General features: G+C 44.1%; 1 protein-coding gene across 3 annotated transcripts in view; it reads right to left on the bottom strand.

Annotated features, from left to right (window-relative positions):
- Positions 1–4981: 4981 nt before the first annotated feature.
- The window catches only part of TRABD (TraB domain containing), a 32572-nt gene continuing 19884 nt past the window's right edge, over positions 4982–17669 (bottom strand). For all 3 annotated transcript variants that reach the window (XM_042872693.1, XM_042872695.1, XM_042872694.1), the window contains 5 exons: positions 14582–14692; positions 13519–13658; positions 11183–11355; positions 9100–9211; positions 4982–8194 (listed from right to left, as the gene is read on the bottom strand). In XM_042872693.1, the coding sequence (XP_042728627.1) occupies positions 8017–8194; positions 9100–9211; positions 11183–11355; positions 13519–13658; positions 14582–14692 (714 nt within the window). In that variant the 3' untranslated portion in view covers positions 4982–8016. The remainder of the gene's footprint in view (positions 8195–9099; positions 9212–11182; positions 11356–13518; positions 13659–14581; positions 14693–17669) is intronic.

The raw sequence follows: 17669 nt of genomic DNA, 5'->3' as shown, positions 1-17669 counted from the left end.
AGGTCTCCCAAGAGCCTTCTCCAGGCTGAACAGCCCCAGCTCTCAACCTGTCCTCATCGGAGATGTGTTTCATCCCTTGGATCATTTCTGTGGCTCTCCTCTGGACACACTCCAACAGGTCCATGTCTCTCCTGTACTGAAGGCTCCACATCTGGATGCAGTACTGTGGGTGAGGCCTCACCAGCACAGAGGGGTAGGGTCACCTCCCTCGCCCTGCTAGCCACACTTCTTTTGACGTGGCCCAGGATACAGCGCGCTTTCTGCGCTGTGAGGGCTGCAATTTGTGCTTGGTCTGAGCTGTCTAATAATCGGATGAGGTTAACTGAAGGGGAAAACAAAGAGAGGCGGGGTGTGTGGAGCCAGGCTGCCTGCAGCAGTGTCCCTGCCTGTAGCACTGTGTAAAGCTGATGTTTCATCAATGGTGGTGTCAGAAAAAAAACAAGTATGGCTGTAGCAAAGCTGGGACAGATGGGGAGCGTATAATCAATGGACATTAAGATGTTATAATCACAAAAAAGAACAAGAGAGTTAGGCAAAGTAGACTAAGATAACATGAGAATAAATGGAGAACTTACCTGTATGCTAGGCTCACCTATAGAAAGCACCAGAAGGAGGGATCTCCAGATGAGATCTTCCCCCACTGGTAGCCAGCTCTTAAATAGGTCTAGGAGGGGTGCAGCCAGGCTCCACCCCTTCTGGCAGCTCAGCTGAATTGCTTTCACCAGTGCTCCTCTGGCTGACTCACAGCTTGCCTCAGGTGATCCATCAGAGGTTCAGGCCGTGACTCAGCAGTTCCTATACGGGGAGGAGGTTGGGTGCAGGTTGTTTGAGTGTGGGAGCAACAATGTGAGAGCGGCAAAAAGAAGGACCTGAATGCTGAAGAATGAAGGATGAGACCTGGGATCCACCAGAGACGAGCAGGGGACAGGTCTGCCAGCAGCAGGAGTGCCAACACCTACAGCTGGTGGTAGTGCTGACCTATGCACAAGCACAGGGTCACTGGAGGACATCTGGAGCCACTGACAAGGCTCCCCATTGAGTTGGGGTGGGGGAATATGCCTGCCTCTCAGCATGAACACAACTGCAGCTTGGTGTAGTGGTGCACCCCCACACCACTGCGATCTCAGCAAAGGCCACCACTGTGCTTACACCTTTGTTCAAGTGCAGAGTTGGGCTCCTGATCATTGTCTGATCTGAGAGGTGTAAGAACTGTACAGCAGCAGGCTGTGGTCCTCGACCTTCCCCTGAGCTGGGACACCACTCTGAGTACACTTCTTATGACTTGCTGCTGACTGACATCAAAGAAGAGGAGCCCTTTTGAGACAGATGGCCTCATCTGCTGAGAGCTGATGAATGAGGAGCAGGTAATTCACCAGGAGAAAGGTCCTTGTGTGCACAACTGACTTTAGAACTGGATACCCTTCAAGTCAACCTCACCGTTCTCAAATCTTCAACTAGACATCTGTATTTGATTGTAGCATGTGCTATTGAATCTTTGTGTCAAGTTGGCTAATAATTAATTGCTGATTAAGTGCTACTAATAATCAAATAATTTTGTGATTTATCTTAAAGGTATTATCAGTTCATAAATTGCTGCTAAATTGAGTTCTGTAAAAACCTACTCCCAGCAGTTGCTGCTGGAGGTGTGTGTGATTGCATGGATCCAAGATCTGCTCGTAACTTCCTGTGCGTAGTGCTCTGTGTAATTATGTCGCCGAGTCACTGGTGTGTTACTTAAGATTATTGATTACTTTTCTGTTTTCCCACTTTCCTTGTAGTGTGTTCATCAGCCAATAAACAGTTGTGTTCATCAGCCAATAAACAGTTTGCCTCAAGTACGTTTTGAGTAATTGCTCCAACAAGGGAGAGCCAAAGCTTGGCACAGTCACAAGCTGTGCGTGTGGCCCATGCTGCAGAAGTGCTGGGTGCCACAAGCCTTCCTCCAGTGTATCTGGGTGTCCCAGGGAGCACGTGTAGGGCAGCGAGGCCTGGATACACATATCCAGCAGTGCTGTGATGAGTGCACCTGTGTGCAGAAATCCCTCAGTGTAGAGCAGTGAGGCTGAAATTCCCCAAACAGAGAAGCCATCCAGGCTGCAGACGGAGCACTGGAACAGGCTGCCCACAGGGGTTGTGGAGTCTCCTCTGAGGATACTCAAGACCTGCCTGGACACACTACTTGTGTGACCTGGTGTAGGGAACCTGCTTTGGCAGGGGGGCTGGACTCGATGATCTGTAGAGGCCCTTCCAAGCCCTGTGATTCTGTGATTCCTGCGGGTCCCCAAAGCGCTCCCATTCTGTCTCAGGTCAGAGAGGCACTGGGAGCCTGGCAGGCTGGGCACAGCACGTGTGATTTTTGGTGAGAAAGAGTCTCCAGCTCCCTTCAGAGAACAGCAGTCCCACAGCAATAGTGGTAGCAGCTTTATGGAGAATAGCAGCTTCAAGGAGAGCAAGAGAAGAGCTGGGACTTTCCTGGAGGTTGGGTCTTACCCGAGGGTAATGGTTCTTATTAAAAAGAAAGAAAGAAAAAAAAAGTGAAGCATAAGAAGGAAATTCTCTAGCAGTGTGATCCTATATTTTTCATGAAGTACCCTAGAGGCAAAATAATCACACTTTTTGCACGCAAGTCTCTGTTCAGGGTGCCCCTCTGTGCTGCTGTAGCTATTGCTGGGCAACCTGTTGGTGATGGACAAAGCCCAGCCCTCTCCAAGGTTCATGCACTAAACCTACTCTGAAGAATATCCTCAGGTCCATCCTCACTGATATTCAAAGGCACCCCGCGTGCAGTCGGTAGATGGCACTGAACTATCACTTGTACTTTCTTTCCAGTTGTATCAGAGCACACTGACTGGCGGTGCATAGCAATCCTCAGCAGTTGTTTCGTGGCAAATGACCGAGGTTCTGACCCCTGCTGGAGCTGGCAGGTGGGACCCTCGCTGGCTGCAGAGACACAGTGTGTCAATTACCAGCACACCCTCATGAAAATGGCACCCTACATTCCTTTGTCCAGTTTGCAAAATCAAATCACCTTTGTAGCCAAAAGCAGGGACATATTACCAGAATACTGCTTTGGAGGGGATGCATCCTAAGTAAACTGAAATAATGCTACAGATAAACCTTTGGTTTTTTTTAATTCCTCCATGTCATGCACCGATCCTCATGAGTAAGCACCACATATCTTGGATGCCACACATGAAAGTGGAAGCATGCACTTTTCCCCTCAGAACAGTCCCACTAAAGCTGCCCAGGGGCAGTACTGCAAAGGATAGACAAAACCTTGAGCTTCCCCTTGGCTGGCTGCACATCAGTCCCTGGCTCAGAGCTACCTGAGAAGCCAGAGCAGAACCTGAGGGGAAGGTCTTACCACTCTCCTCCTCCACCCAGCTGCCACCCCTTTCCCTCCTGTGGTGTAGAGATAAGGGCAGCCCCCCCTTTCCGGGCCCCCCCCCCCCCCCCCTCCCCAGAGCTCCCCCTGGGTAAGACTGCAGCACACAGAAGACAAGCAGCAGCCAAGCAGATGATTAGACGAACCCATCTGCATCTGCAAGGAGTGCTGTGCACAACAGCTGCTTCACCCACCCCCGTCCCCAATCCTACAGCCTGACACAGAAGAGCTGCTGGTGGATGCCTGCTGCTGCTGCTGGGAGAATAGAAATAAAAACGTGGTTGCCTTTTTCCACCTGAGCAGGCACCAGACAGATGTCAGCTGTTCTAAGCTCACCATGGTATGTGGTTGACCTTTTCAGCGCACATTTCAACACACTGCAGAGCATTCGGCATCGCACTGAGTTCGGTCCGTCACTCACAGCTGGAAAAGTGACCCTGCTCCTACAAATACTAAAAAGTAGAGCTCTCATCTCACAATAAAGTCACTCTCAGAACACTCAAATCTAAAAATGAAAGTTTATTAAAATCTTAGAAACAGGAAAATGTGTACTCAAGACCTTTGAGTTTCATAGGCAACAGTGTTCCTTCCACGTGTAGCTCCCACTTCTGCCTGGCACCCAGATGTTTCCCAGCCAGAGCTTCTTCAATGTTTCTCAAAGCACACAAACAGGAGCAGCTTCCAGGGGGGCATTTAGGCACTGTTAGCTCACCACTAAATCAGTTTTCTAAGTTGTTTGAGTACAGAAAAGGATGCATTATAAACACAACCTTGCCAGCTGGCTGATGGAGCAGGGCAGTACCTGACACAGCAGCTGCCACTCTCAGCAGCATTTCACAATGTAAGCCAAACCACAGCTCAAAGCATTGGAGGCTTCTGCTGAATCAAGGAGTACAGAAGTGCACGTGGACAGCTTTGCTTTGCACACTTAACCAAGAGGCACGGCGTGCTGACTGACAAGTGGTGGTTATCCACTTGGCTACCTACTTGTAGCTTACAGCACAAAACCAGGATCTTTTAGTAACAGTTCTCCTTCCTCCTTTTAAAGAAGTGGTCTTACCTGGCTCAATTGCAGAAGATTGAATGTTTTGCTACGGACTCAACACCTTTTCACATTGTCTTTGATTCCCATGCAGAGAACAGCCCTGCAAACAGAAGGGACTGCTTGTGGCCGATGTCAGGTGCTCAAGCATCTTGCTGGGCTGGGACTAAGGCTGTCAGCTCCTGGCACAACCAGGCACCACAGAAGTTAGAAGAAAAGAAACGAGACAACCGAAAAAACTCAACCATCCTCCATACCTAATTGTGAACTATCACTTTAGATGCTTCTCCCATTGGGAAGTTAGTCTCCATGTGTTTAGTAAGAGAGGGAAATGCAGCCTTTTCTCCAATGGAAAAGTGCAGGAGCAGAAAAAGTGGTTTTCTTACTTCATTATCAAAGCCAGATGCCCCTCAGTGGAAGTGTTTGCTCCAACTGCAGCTCTTGCTCAGAAAAATATGCTGGGTTATCAAAATGCTGTGTACCAGATCTACCTAACCAGCGTTTGTTCTCAAAAATACTAATTAATGTGGAAAATAAATGCCTTCAACAGAAACGGTGGCTAAAATATTTTATTTTTTTATATCATAGAACATACTGCTGTTTGATTTAAATCACTTTAGAGTAAAGGCACACATTGTTAAAAATACTTCAAATTACATTACATGTACAAACGCATGAAACAGATGTACATGTCACCAAAAAAATACAGTATGGCTTCGTAAGGCTGAGGCAGGGCTGGGACAGTTCAACAGAGTTAAGTTTTACAGGATGCTCTAACACTGAGAGGACTGACTAGAACAGAAAAGAATGGACCTAAAACACTGATTGTTACACAGACAGTACAACACATCAGATACACAACACTGAGCAGTCGGGTTTGGATTCACAGGACTGACAGACAGGACTGCAAATCCATCGGGCTTTCAAGTGCCACTGAGCAAACAGTGCATACGTGTGCCAGTTTGCAACAGCGAGGAGAAACTGCAAGTTCTGTCCCCAGACAGCCTCCTTCATATCTGCTGATGATATGCTTAAAAAGAAAGAAGAAAAAGTGAAACAAAGACTCAAGATAGTAACTGCTGATAATGGCTGATCAACAAGTGGACAGCTTACACTTCTAAACAGCATATGATGTCAAGTCTGCGAGAATGCTCCATGACTACTGTCTAGCATTAGTCCCACCCAAGTTTAAGGCTCATGTCTAAAATTTACCTTAGATTTGTTTTCCTTTGTGTAAAATTACCTGAGCACATATATGAAAGATCTACAGAGCTTTCACAATATCTGCAGATACCTTAAAGATCAGTAGGTATCTTAAAGCAAGACATCGATATATTTTGAACTCTAACAGCTAAAAAGACCTCAAAAAAAAAAAAAAAAAAAAAAAAAAAAAAGCAGCAAGCCAAACAAAACCAAATTCAAAACAAAAAAACAAAAACAAGAAAAGACAACAACAATATTTTGGTATGTCAGGAGAGCCAGGAGAAGAAGGAGGTCAAGCTTCTGCTTTCATCTCTTAATAATGTATGTAACATGGAATAGAATTATTCAAATAGGACTGCCGAACTGTAAACAATGCATTAAACCTTTACAAAAAAAGTCAGGAAGCAGAATGGAGGCAGTCACTCCAGTCTTCTCCAAAAAGTTCATCAATGTGGTTTTCAGTCTCACAAGAGATGGCTGGGGGCTCCTCAAGCACCGACTGATGGAAAACGAGAAGGACCTGACTCCATCCCACTCTGTATCACCATCACATTTTTGTGTTCACGAAGTATGAATTGCTGCCATTCTCATTTGCTCAGGTTTATTCCCTGCACAGCTCTAAGGCCCAGATCCAGAAACACACCATGCATTGTCTTAAGTGCAGGACTGGGTTTGATTTCATAGGTTTGAAGATGAACACGTACTTCAGGGATTTGCTGCAGGGGGACACACAGCATTTGCAGAGTGCGAGGCAGCAGAGCATCGGGCTGCATGGACAGACCGGATCCCAGCAAAGCCACTGCCAGCACAGAGCAGGGCCTGGCAGGTACGCATACAGGCCTCCAGCCACCAACAGGCTTTGTGGGATGACCTCCAGCACAAGGCTCTGGACATTCACCCTGCTGTTTGACATTCACCCAGCCTGTTGATTTTATTGAACCAACTGAAAGCAGCAAGGAAACACAAAGTACAACGTGTTGTTTTCCTCCTCTTGCCTCGCACACTGGTTCTCATCTTTCAGTCACAAAAGAAATCAGTAAAAACAAAAACCCCACTTTAATCAGTGAGCAACTGTATATGAGCCTGAGGAACAAATGGGACTCTGTTGAAATACATCGGGTTAAAACTCTGATATGCCAATCAAAGCTGTCTGCACTGCGGAACTGGGAGCAGCTGATTGCAGAGGGCACTTCACAATCATCGAAAATCCCATATAAATGGTACCAAAACCTCCTATTATGTATCAGCCCAAATGATAAAGTAAAAGAGATGGGTGACAGATGGCTGTTCTGGAAAATCTTAAAAATCACAGCAGTCTGACGTACCCATTATTCTATGTATAAATAGCAGGTAACCCAAGTAAAATGCTATCGCTAGTTTGAAAAACTAAGTTGAACATTGCTTTTCTATTAAATAGATTAAAATATTCATCCACTGAGAAATTACATTGATAAATAAAATATTTTCATGTATCAAAAATGAGGAGCAGGTACGATCAATTCCAGACTTCTTGTCCCGATAACGAAAGGTCCGAGAAACAAAACCTGTACAGTAGTTCTAGCCTCAAATTTACAATACTGAATCCAGCAGGATTTGGCTAAACAATACACTTTAAATAACCTAATCTAAAGGAACAGAGTGTCCTGTAAACATCTGACACATTGCATTCTGATGGCGTGGCTCTACCTTCTCTATGCAGAAGACAATTCAACCGGTGGTGGTAAGGAGGGATGCAATCTAAAGGCAGCGCTTCCGTTCTTCAGTAAGGCTTGTAAAGAAATCCGAGTGGTGAACATACAGCTGCCTGTACAGTTCTGACATTTTTGGAAAGCTTTCAAGTCTTTAAAAAGCCTAAATGTTTTTAAGTATAAAACACACATTGAGAAGATGCCCTTCTGCATTACGTGTAAAGTGTCTGGCACCAGAAAGGACCGCTAGGTATTATTATACCCGAGGAAAGAAAATCAATCACTCCAGCAAGTGTCCCTGAATTTCACAGCAGATGCAGCCAATTTGGTTACTTGGTGTTCTGTTCTCCTGGAAAAAAAGTCACGAGCATCCACTCTTTAAGCTGTCTGTACTACATCATTATTAATATATATTATATATACACACACCATATAGATATATATAATATATATTTGTGCACGTATTACATTTGTCTCAATCTGGAATCATGTGGTTTCATGCAACGCACCAGGAATCAAACTTATTCATCAGATCATAGCTGGTGTAAATTCAGTATCAAATCTTTTATTATACAGCAATTCAGCTTTGCTCCGCACCCATCGCCTCTGAGTAGAATCCTCATTTCCTTCTTCTTTCACATTTGTTGCCTCCATCGCCTTTCTCAGCCACTTTCTTCACGTTGTGCCTCCACTTACGTTCAATGCTGAGACCTTATTTCTGTCAGCTTCTGGAGATAGCTTTGTGCTGCTGGCATCGAGAGAATAAACTGAACCGTCCTTTGACCTATTCGGTAGCAGCCATAACCCATCAGTCCAAAAACTGTTGCTTTTATGACAAATTTGAAAATCTTACTTGAAGCTGATGGAGGAGGCACACTGGGGCAAAAGAGACATAAAACAGTGGTGAACATCTGCAGAGCTGGAACAAACAGGCACCTGAGAAACGCGCACGTTTTGATTCAGGGGACTTCCAAAGTCATTTTGCAACACATAAAGACCTAACGTGTAGAAATGTGAAGAACTCCAGCCTTGCAGTAGATGGCAGTCACTAACACAAAGATGCAACTGCTCTGCAACTGCACTGCAGCAGCATGAACCGAGAAAGATTCCAATGAGAAGAATCTTAGCATAGTAATCTTTCAAACATAATTTGCTTTATATTGTTTTAAAAAGCGAAGTTAAGGCAATGCTCAGCTTTTAGGAAAGATACTGGTAACTCTTCCACTTAGTTGTCCTAAAGCACTGCAGGCCCTACCCATACTAACAGGTCCTGCTGTAATCCCTCATACGTTTTGTTAAGTCCCAGCCTCTGTGGCTTTACAGGATACAATCCGAACAGTTTCTTCTTTTATAAAGCACATACACCTATTTTATCAGTTACACTGGAGTGAAAATCTGTGCCTTGAACATTGCCCACACTGAAGTATGCTAGGCCAGAAGCCTGTTGTGGTCACTTTCTATACAGACCACATTTGAATTTTCACTTGAAAAGCCTTTGGGTGTAGACTGACAGACTTTTTCCTCCAGACAGTGGCATTTTCTCACCCCACCTTCCCTCAATATACCACTATCTATTGTTTTTACTCCTTTCCTTTGGCAGTTTCTGTTCCTTTGCTGTACGCAGTCAGCACAGCAAGTCAGCGAGCTGACAGGGCAGCAATTACAGCAGTGGCGTTTCTTTAAGCTGTGACAAAAGACCAAGAAACCTCCAAACAAACCAATCATTGCTGACTTTGAGCAAGTGAAGCTGCTATGGCAAGACATGGGGAAGGATGACATACCTCATTATTTCCTGAATGTTTAAGTCAGAGTTCCAGTTCTTTTCAATTCCAGGTACGTGACCCATCCCAACCACACCAACTACAACAGCAGGGATGTATTTCCTAGGTTCAGCTAGGAAAGAGATGGAAACAAAGGAACACATTTGTAGAAGAACCAGTTTCAAGCTACAAATGAACAGGTAACGTGCAAGATTACAAGACAGCATTTTCTAAGCAGCAGAGACTCGTTACTACACATCAAAAATTACACATATTCCATGTCTCACCCAATGCCTCATGTTTTTAATTTGTTGCTTTTCTTCCTCTTTTTATTTTTCCCCTCAAACTTAGCATAACTTCTTATTGTCAGGAAATGTTTTTTCCAGTAAGCAGAACTGGCTAGGGCTCACACTCCAGCCTCCAGATGCAAGCTCTGCTGAGCCTCCAAATCCATCTCTTCCCCACCCTGTGTGGGTCATGCTTCTGTGCTGCTTATGGGGTACGGCCCTGGCCTTTGCTCTCTCCCAAGAAGAGCTTTGCTCACAGCTTTGGACAGCTGGCATAAATCCCAGTACTGGGAAGGCACAGGCTGGCAGCCATGGACAGCCAGAGAACAGGGCCTGAGATCAGACCTGACCCTGTTACAAATGTGTTGTTACAGACCTGGCCTCAGCAAGAAACAGCAAAACCTGTGCTGTTAGAGTGCAGTGGCAGGGTAGCTGGTCACCATTCCACCACAACACAGCGCAGCTCCCACCCTAACCTCCCATCTACCAGCCAACATTCAGGAGAAACTGATGCATTAATTCCAAAACTTTTTGGATTACCTCTCCCTCACTGGGAAAATTGGTAATGTGTCATGAGAACAATATAAGAAAAGTAATAATAATAGTGACATGCAGCTTAGGAAAACCACCTCTGGCACTGTCTCATTTAGTAAAACATTGCAGCAGAGGACTGTCAGTCAGGTGATGCATTCACGTTCTTGTCATTTGCAGTCCCATCTTTTATTTTAAATCCTCTGCAACGCATGTAAAACCCATTCAGTTTCCCAGGCATTCAGTGAACCTGTGATTCACAAACTCTGCTCTTAAGGTAGAATTAAAGAAAGGAAAAAAGAACAACAAAGGACTCACTACACAATTCTTCTTTGTGGCTTATGATCCAGCAAAGAATAACAATGAAACTTACTTTTCAGTCTGCTCCTTTGATTGAATGACTGAATGCATGCATGAACGGTTGGACTAGATGATCTCAGAGGTCTTTTCCAGCCTTAATGATTCTATGCCTCCTTTGATTACATTACCTGCACTAACAATATGTTTTTGGTGAAGCTTCACCAAGTCAACATTGAAGTAATAGTAGACAAGGGAAGTGCAAGAAGTAGTACATTATTTTTACAATCAGGAGACAGTGTCAGAGGTCTGCACTGAAGCACTTATAAACAAGACAGGGAAAAGAAGGCAACCCTTTCTTCAGTATGCATGTGTGCATGTATATACACACATTTCTTTACACAAACAAAGGGGATGCAGATTGCACACAGCAGTAAAATACTTGTGAAGGCTGGAGAAATATTCAGTATGCCTATGCCTTGCTGAAACACACAGAGTTCATACTTGTTGCATATCACCAGGGTTCCCAGGAGCCCAATTTATAATAAGCAAAGCTTATTGAGATGAATACTGAAAATTAGAAGTAATTAGTTCAGCAGGAAATCTGTGCCTAAGCAGCTACGGGTGACAATGAATTTGGTGAGATAGCGAGACAGGTGATGCACGTCTAGACTGTCCCATGCTGTGCTGTAATGCCAGACGCCTGCCTTTTGAAGAAGCTGTCACACTAATCAGTATTTTGCAGGTCTAAACAGCACAGCGAGAAAAGAATCATAATTAGCAGTCTATTGCTTTGTGAGATTTCTTCTACAGGAGGTTGCAGTAGGGGAGTCATATGCCCCATAACTTTTCAAGCACTGCCATCTTCTGTGATATGCGGCATCTGTCTTGGATAAACACAGAACCCCACAGTCTTCCCACAAAAAGCTGGGATATGTAACAGCACACAAAGAACACACTGATTAAGGTATTTGCTTTAAAACAATTACTTTCTGAATCCCGAGGTAGTTCTATCTGCTTTGCTGCTTGCTTCAGCATGTAGGTCAAGTAAATATCCCGCTCCGAGACGATTGTTCGATGAAGATCAGGAAATTCTCCAATCATCTCTGCCATCATCTGCTCCAGTAAATCCTTCTGTTTGCATTTTTCCACGTCATCTTTACTGAAAGAAAGGTTACGTTTTCTCAGTATCTGTGTTACACTTCCAAAGCCCAGTGCAGACAAACCGATGAATAAAAAGAATCCAACGCTATACCTGTTATTCACATAGAGCCGCACAGACAGCTCTCCTCTCAGAAAGAGGAACAACCTGAATAAGCCTGAAAAGCTGCATTCTTAACAATGCCTCTACAGTGAGAGAAAGGCAAAGCAGAGGTCACTTGCCTTTAGGCAGCTCAACCAAAAATTCACCTTTCCCAGTTTAAAGGCTGACAACCGCAGAAAAGCACCAGGGCTTCAAAGGAAAGAGTTATCACAGTGCCCCACTTTTACTGTATATTCAGTCTAAAGAAGGCAACAGAGAGCTCCTGAGGAGCACATCTGATCATTGAATGCATGAAGGCTCTATTTAAGGAAGGAAATAGCACACTGCCAGGCACAGTCTGCAAGGGCGGAAAGGATTCTGCAGTGCTTGTGTCGATCACAGGTCTTCAGCAGGGCAGTGAGTTATTAATCAGTTCCCTGAATGGAAGAACAGAAACGGACTGGAAATAAATTAGAACTGCAGGAGCAAATTTAATGAGTTTTTGTATTACTGTTACTTTTTTAAATGGGTGCTGTCAACCTTCTGTTTGCAGCCACAGCAGTGGCACAGTCACAGTCTGGCAACAAAATCATCTGGCTTTGCATCACTGCCTGCTGGAGAACGATGCCAAAATTTTTATTTATTTACTTTCTGAAGTTTGACATCAAAAGGATGCTTCAAAAAGCAGACAACCAAAAAAAGGCACTGGTAACTTTCAACAGAGCATGGAAACAGGCTGACAAACCTGATTTAGAGTTAATACTCCATTTTCAGTAGAATCTCATAGTGATGAGTAAGTGAACTCATCTATGCAGCACCTACCCCAGCAGCTTCTTAATTACAGCCACCTTTCCTTTTCAATTCCTACCCATGTTATTTTTAAAACATTGATGTAGCACATCAATCAACTGTAAGACAACACTTAGAATATTACTGTGTTATAAAAATAATTTATTGTTAATTATCTTAATATTTCAGTTGAAAACCAAAAAATCACATCAGCACGAATGTGAGAATTTGCTGAGAAACACATCCTCCAGCTCCCACCAGAAACTGGAAACAGTTTCGTATTGGTATCTGATTCCTAAGTAACAAAACTTTGCACATGAACTGCAGTTAATGGATTGAAAGCAGGATCAACATTTTACAGATGAAGTAGCAAGTGTTTACAGGTAACAACAATTTAGTAAATGCTAGAACTGAGAAACAAGGCTTGGCTGTCCCTATTAGCTCCAGCCCTGGCCCCACTTCAAGTGCCTGCAAGAACTGACATCAATCACTTCAATGAGGTGTGCAGAGTTCTGGTTACAGAGCACGAGAGGCACAGAGACTCAGGGTCCACACGCGCTGCAAACCTGCTTCTGGCAAGCCTCCCACCATGGCAAGTCTGATGGGAGCAGATGGAACTCAGGATGACAGCTGGGCATGCTGCCACCCAGGTCAAGCAAGTTTTCACACCTACTGGTGTCCAGAAGCAAAGAGGAAGCAAACTTGGCACAGTGGTTTCTTTAAAGGGCACAGGAAACCAAACTGAGCAAGGGAATAAATAGTCTGACAAGTATTACTGTGAGACAGTAACCTAACAGCATCCCCTCGTAAAGGCCATGGTCATTAAGAGTTTGACACACTGTCGAGATTTCAAACATTTTCTCTTGTTCCCAACATCTGCTCAGACAGCAGATGATGTGGATTCAGTTCTCAGGCTGCTCTGATTTACACATGACTTAGTACAGCAGGCCCAAGTCCTTTGGAAATCTGAATGAAACCATTATGATGAGGCTCTACTCTCTTTCATTTACAGTATCAACACAGCAGTACTAAGAATTTATTTTCAGCATAAAATCATCTACTTTTAAGTGATCAACGACCTAGAGTTAATCAAAATGCTATTATTCAAACAAATGTAGCAGGATAGCCAGCTTTCTTTTTAAAAATGTGAACTATTTGAGGACTGTTTGCATATTTCTCTCTCTCACTAATGTGAGGTCTCACCACATCAGTCTGGGTTTGAGAACTTCAGGCTCCTACCACACAGAAGAGATGAACAATTCATTGCTAAACATATGGGATGTTTACTCATACCTGATTGGGTCAGATAAGAAGCAAAGGCCCCAGGCAAGCTTGACTTTTTGCCAGAAAGAAAGCGCAGCAATCGCCCTCTTAAATGTAACAGGGATGGGTCTGTCCCCAAGATGAAATTTACAGAAAGGTACTTTACTAGCCTGGAAAAGAAGATACAAATTACTAGTCAACACATACTGTACAGCACTATTAAGATAATGTTTGTTTATTACGTGATTGAAGTTATTTTAACAGCAACCAAAAAAACCAGCAAGTCACAGTTAGACAGCAAGAAATATTTTGGCCACGTAAACAAAATTTTGAGTATACAACTTCCTACAGGAGTACAAAACATTGAGTCATAATGCCACCTTTAATTTTATTTTACCTAGATCGAAAGCTCCTGCTTAGAACTGCTTAAGATGAACAGATGTGGCTCAGTATCTTCACAGGTCTGAATAAAATCCAAGGGAAAATGATTTTGGTTGTTTTGCTTTTAACCAGGATTTTGTCAGGATCACAAACCTATTGGTCTGTCACGATAAAATGCATTCCAGGAGGAGCTCATGAAACAAAAACTGATGCAGAGTACCAGAAGGCAATGTCAGGAGAGACTATGCTGTAACTAAGGCTGACACGTTTTAGTACAAAACAGTAAAACAAAATTATCTAAGCATGCCTGTTTAACAATCTCAAACAGCCACTTCAGAAAAGGATACAGAGCTAACCAACTCTAATTCATCCTGACAGATTTGTTTCCATAGGTTGAAATCCTGACACCACCAACAGCACAACCAGGATCCACATCCAAAATTCAAAAACAGTTATTCAAACAAGAACAGAATGAACTGAAACAAATACCATCAAAATTAGCACTTACTTGAAGCCTTTTTGGAGTTGCTTCTGTCTAATTTAGGGCTATGAATCTTCGTATTTTTGAAGCCAAAGATGGCTTTTACCACTTCATAGGCTTCAACAAAAACATGGCCACAGAGTGCCCCTTTCTAACTAATGCCTTTATTCACTGACACTGGAAGCAAAAGGCCAGAAATTTGACCTCAGAAAAACTATTTCATGATCGCACCTCTTTGAAAGCCTCTCTGAATTCCCCTCCTGGGGCCATCCCCAGCTGTTCTGTGATGTGAGCAGACACTTTCAGAAGCAGCATTTGCATCAGTCCAGACATGACTCCATTCTGGTGGAAAAGGAGAAGAACGTTAAAAAGAAATACTAACATACTGTGTGGATTTCTCAGAAGAATGCACTGTTCACAATCATGAAGAAACACTAAATATCTTAGTGAAGAAGGGATACTGAGGATACTTTTTGGAGCTAATTCCCTGATGAATGCAGCTCTTCTGTTTCAGCTTCTATCATTTGTAAAGAGACTTTTTCAGTGGTGTGCAGTCTCTATTCAACAACAACAACAACAACAAAAAGGATGACAGGAAAAGGCAGGGGAGTAGCCAAATTTATTTCTGTCTCTATTTTACCTGACTGATGATGCAAGAGCTGTTCTACCATACATACTGTACTTTTGTTTCTGGATTTGGTTGAAAAAAAAAAAAAAAAAGGGGGAACAAAAGTACATTCAATTGGATTTACAGTCATGTTATAGGGATACTTAGAAGAAATAGCCAGTGGTCTCGAAATAAATGCTCCCACGATCCCAGTGAAGCACTGTGCTGGGCACCAGTTAGGCTAACAGCTGCAGAAACAGAATTCAAGGTTGTGCAAGAATTTGATGTGCATGACTTCAGCACATGAGACCTTAGAAGGAAAACCTTGGGTCTGACTCACTCCCACTTACAAGCATACTGAAGGCCCCTCCTTGCACAAAGAATCTTATTACCTTTTAAAATAGACACAACAATGCAGACTTCTTTACTGAAGAAGAGAACAATCCCCTACACACCTTTAAGCAAAATTTCCCTTCCCAGCTCCTCAAACAGATGAAAACATCACTGCAAATCCATTCAGAGCTCTTTCATCCAGCTCTGGCAGTCCTACTCCACTTGTTCTTATGACAAAGAGCCAGTAACTGAGTGCTACCTGTCTCCACGAACAGTCTGTCACCTAGCTATGCATCTCCTTCAATCTGGCATCATCCCATACTGTTACCAAAAGGGGCATTCCCCTCTCCCTCACCAAAGGTTAGCTTTCCCACTACATCAGCAGCTTCACATGACTGAAGGTGAGGTTACACGGGACAGAGTGGATAGGACTGCTCAAAGTTACTGGGAAGATGCTGGTCTCCCCTCCTTGCTCCCATGGACACACTCAAGCAACCCACTCAGTGCCAGCTTTGATGCCTGTGCAATCTCTCCCAAGGCCATAGGCAGTTTCTGCAGGTAAGCAGATTAGAGTCACTAAGGATTGGCAGAAGAGGAGAGCAGCTACTGTCAAAGCTAGCTATGCATCTGCTTCATCAGGCTACAAACCATCAAGCAAGGCATGTTACAGGAACAACCAACTGACATACAGCTGTCAGCTTATGAATATGCCAAGCAGAAAGACAGGACACCGTGCTGCTGGGGAGAGACAAGGAAAGGCAGTGAAAAGGAGTCAGCATCTGAGACTGAGTTCAACAGCCACAGAAACAAGGGTTTCCAGAAGTTCAGGGAAGATACACAAACAAACAAAACTAAGATAATGCAAACTTAGGTCATCTGTGGGCTCATCCACCCTTTAGAACTGGATTGATATATTTGAAGGCTACATTTTTACACAGTAATGGGAAGATTTTCCCTGCTGGATAACAAAGGGATGCACCTCTGAAGTGTCTGACTCATTTTCACTCTTAATGTGCATGGAACTCAGTGCTTGCCACATCTGCTCAGCATCACAGAAGTGCCTGTCACATAAAAGGTGACAAGCAGCAATGCGTAGCACCAACCAGCAGCGACTGGCCAGTCAGAAGGCGTGGGAATAAAGAGCAAAAAGCAGGAACAAAGATAGGAACAAAACACTAAGAGAGTTTGTTAGCAATACCAGATTATTCCATGTCAGATAAGAGAAAGATGACCACAACAGAGTATTAAATCCTGAAGGACCCACTTCACAGCTATAAACACAAAGTGAAGCATATCTGCAAAGAAATTCAACAGCTCAGACAGAGGGATGTGGAGCTACCAGAACATAGGACAGGGAATGTGAAGTAGCAATTCTGAAAGCCCAGTGCTTCACAGTAGGCAGAATGCAAGTAAAATGAGAAGGATTGTCAGGAAAGGAACGGAACAGAAACACATGCTACTGTGTTGTCTTTAGTGGATGAGGGCTATGAAGACAAAATACTTGAAGGCGTGCACAGAAGTATCAAACACATGAGTACGTAGTGTGTTTAATCTCTTCTAGTGAGGCCTGAGAATGGATGAGTGATCACAGAATGGCTTAGGTTGTAGGGGACCTTAAAGATGCCCTAAAAATCCCCATGCTGTGGGCAGGCTGCCACCCACCAGCTCAGGCTGCCAGGGCTCTATCCAGCCTGGCCTTGAACGCTTCCAGGGATGGGGCACCATAGCTCTGGGCAGCTGTGACAGTGCCTCACTGCCCTCTGAGCAGAGAATTTCCTCCTAGCACCTATCTAAATCTCCCCTCTTTTAATTTAAAGCAGTCTCCCCCCGCACCTATCACTATCAGGTCATGTAAAGTGTAAGACCCGCTCATAAGCTCCCTTCAAATACTGGAAGGCCACAGTGAGGTTTCTCCCCAGGGTCTTCTCTTCTCCAATCTCAATAAGCCCAGCTCCCTCTATCTTTCTTCACAAGAGATATGCTCCAGCCCTATGATCATCCTACTGGCCTTTCTTTGGACCCACTTAAACATTTCCACATCCCTTATGTAGTGGGGGCCCCAGACTTGATACAATACTCCAGATGGGGCCTCACAAGAGCACAGTAATGGCAGACAGTCACTCTCCCTGCAGGCCACCCCTCTGTTGATGCAACCCAGGATACTGTTGGCCTTCTGGGTTGCACACGCACACTGCTGGCTCTGTCCAGCTTTCTGTGATGAAGGTAAGACTACAGGTAATAAAATGGCTAGCATTTTGCTGGAGGCACCAAACAAGATGGCAGAAGAGATGAATGCCCAGGCAAGGTCTGACTACAGGTCCCCACGCTCTTCTCCAGGCATCTACTATTGGCAACTGCCAATGGCCTTCTGGAGCAGAC

The sequence above is a fragment of the Lagopus leucura genome, unplaced genomic scaffold (genome assembly GCF_019238085.1).
Source record: "Lagopus leucura isolate 7727_CA_CO unplaced genomic scaffold, USGS_WTPT01 Super-Scaffold_100008, whole genome shotgun sequence".
Classification (NCBI taxonomy): domain Eukaryota; kingdom Metazoa; phylum Chordata; class Aves; order Galliformes; family Phasianidae; genus Lagopus; species Lagopus leucura.
This window is presented reverse-complemented; position numbering and strand designations above follow the sequence as displayed.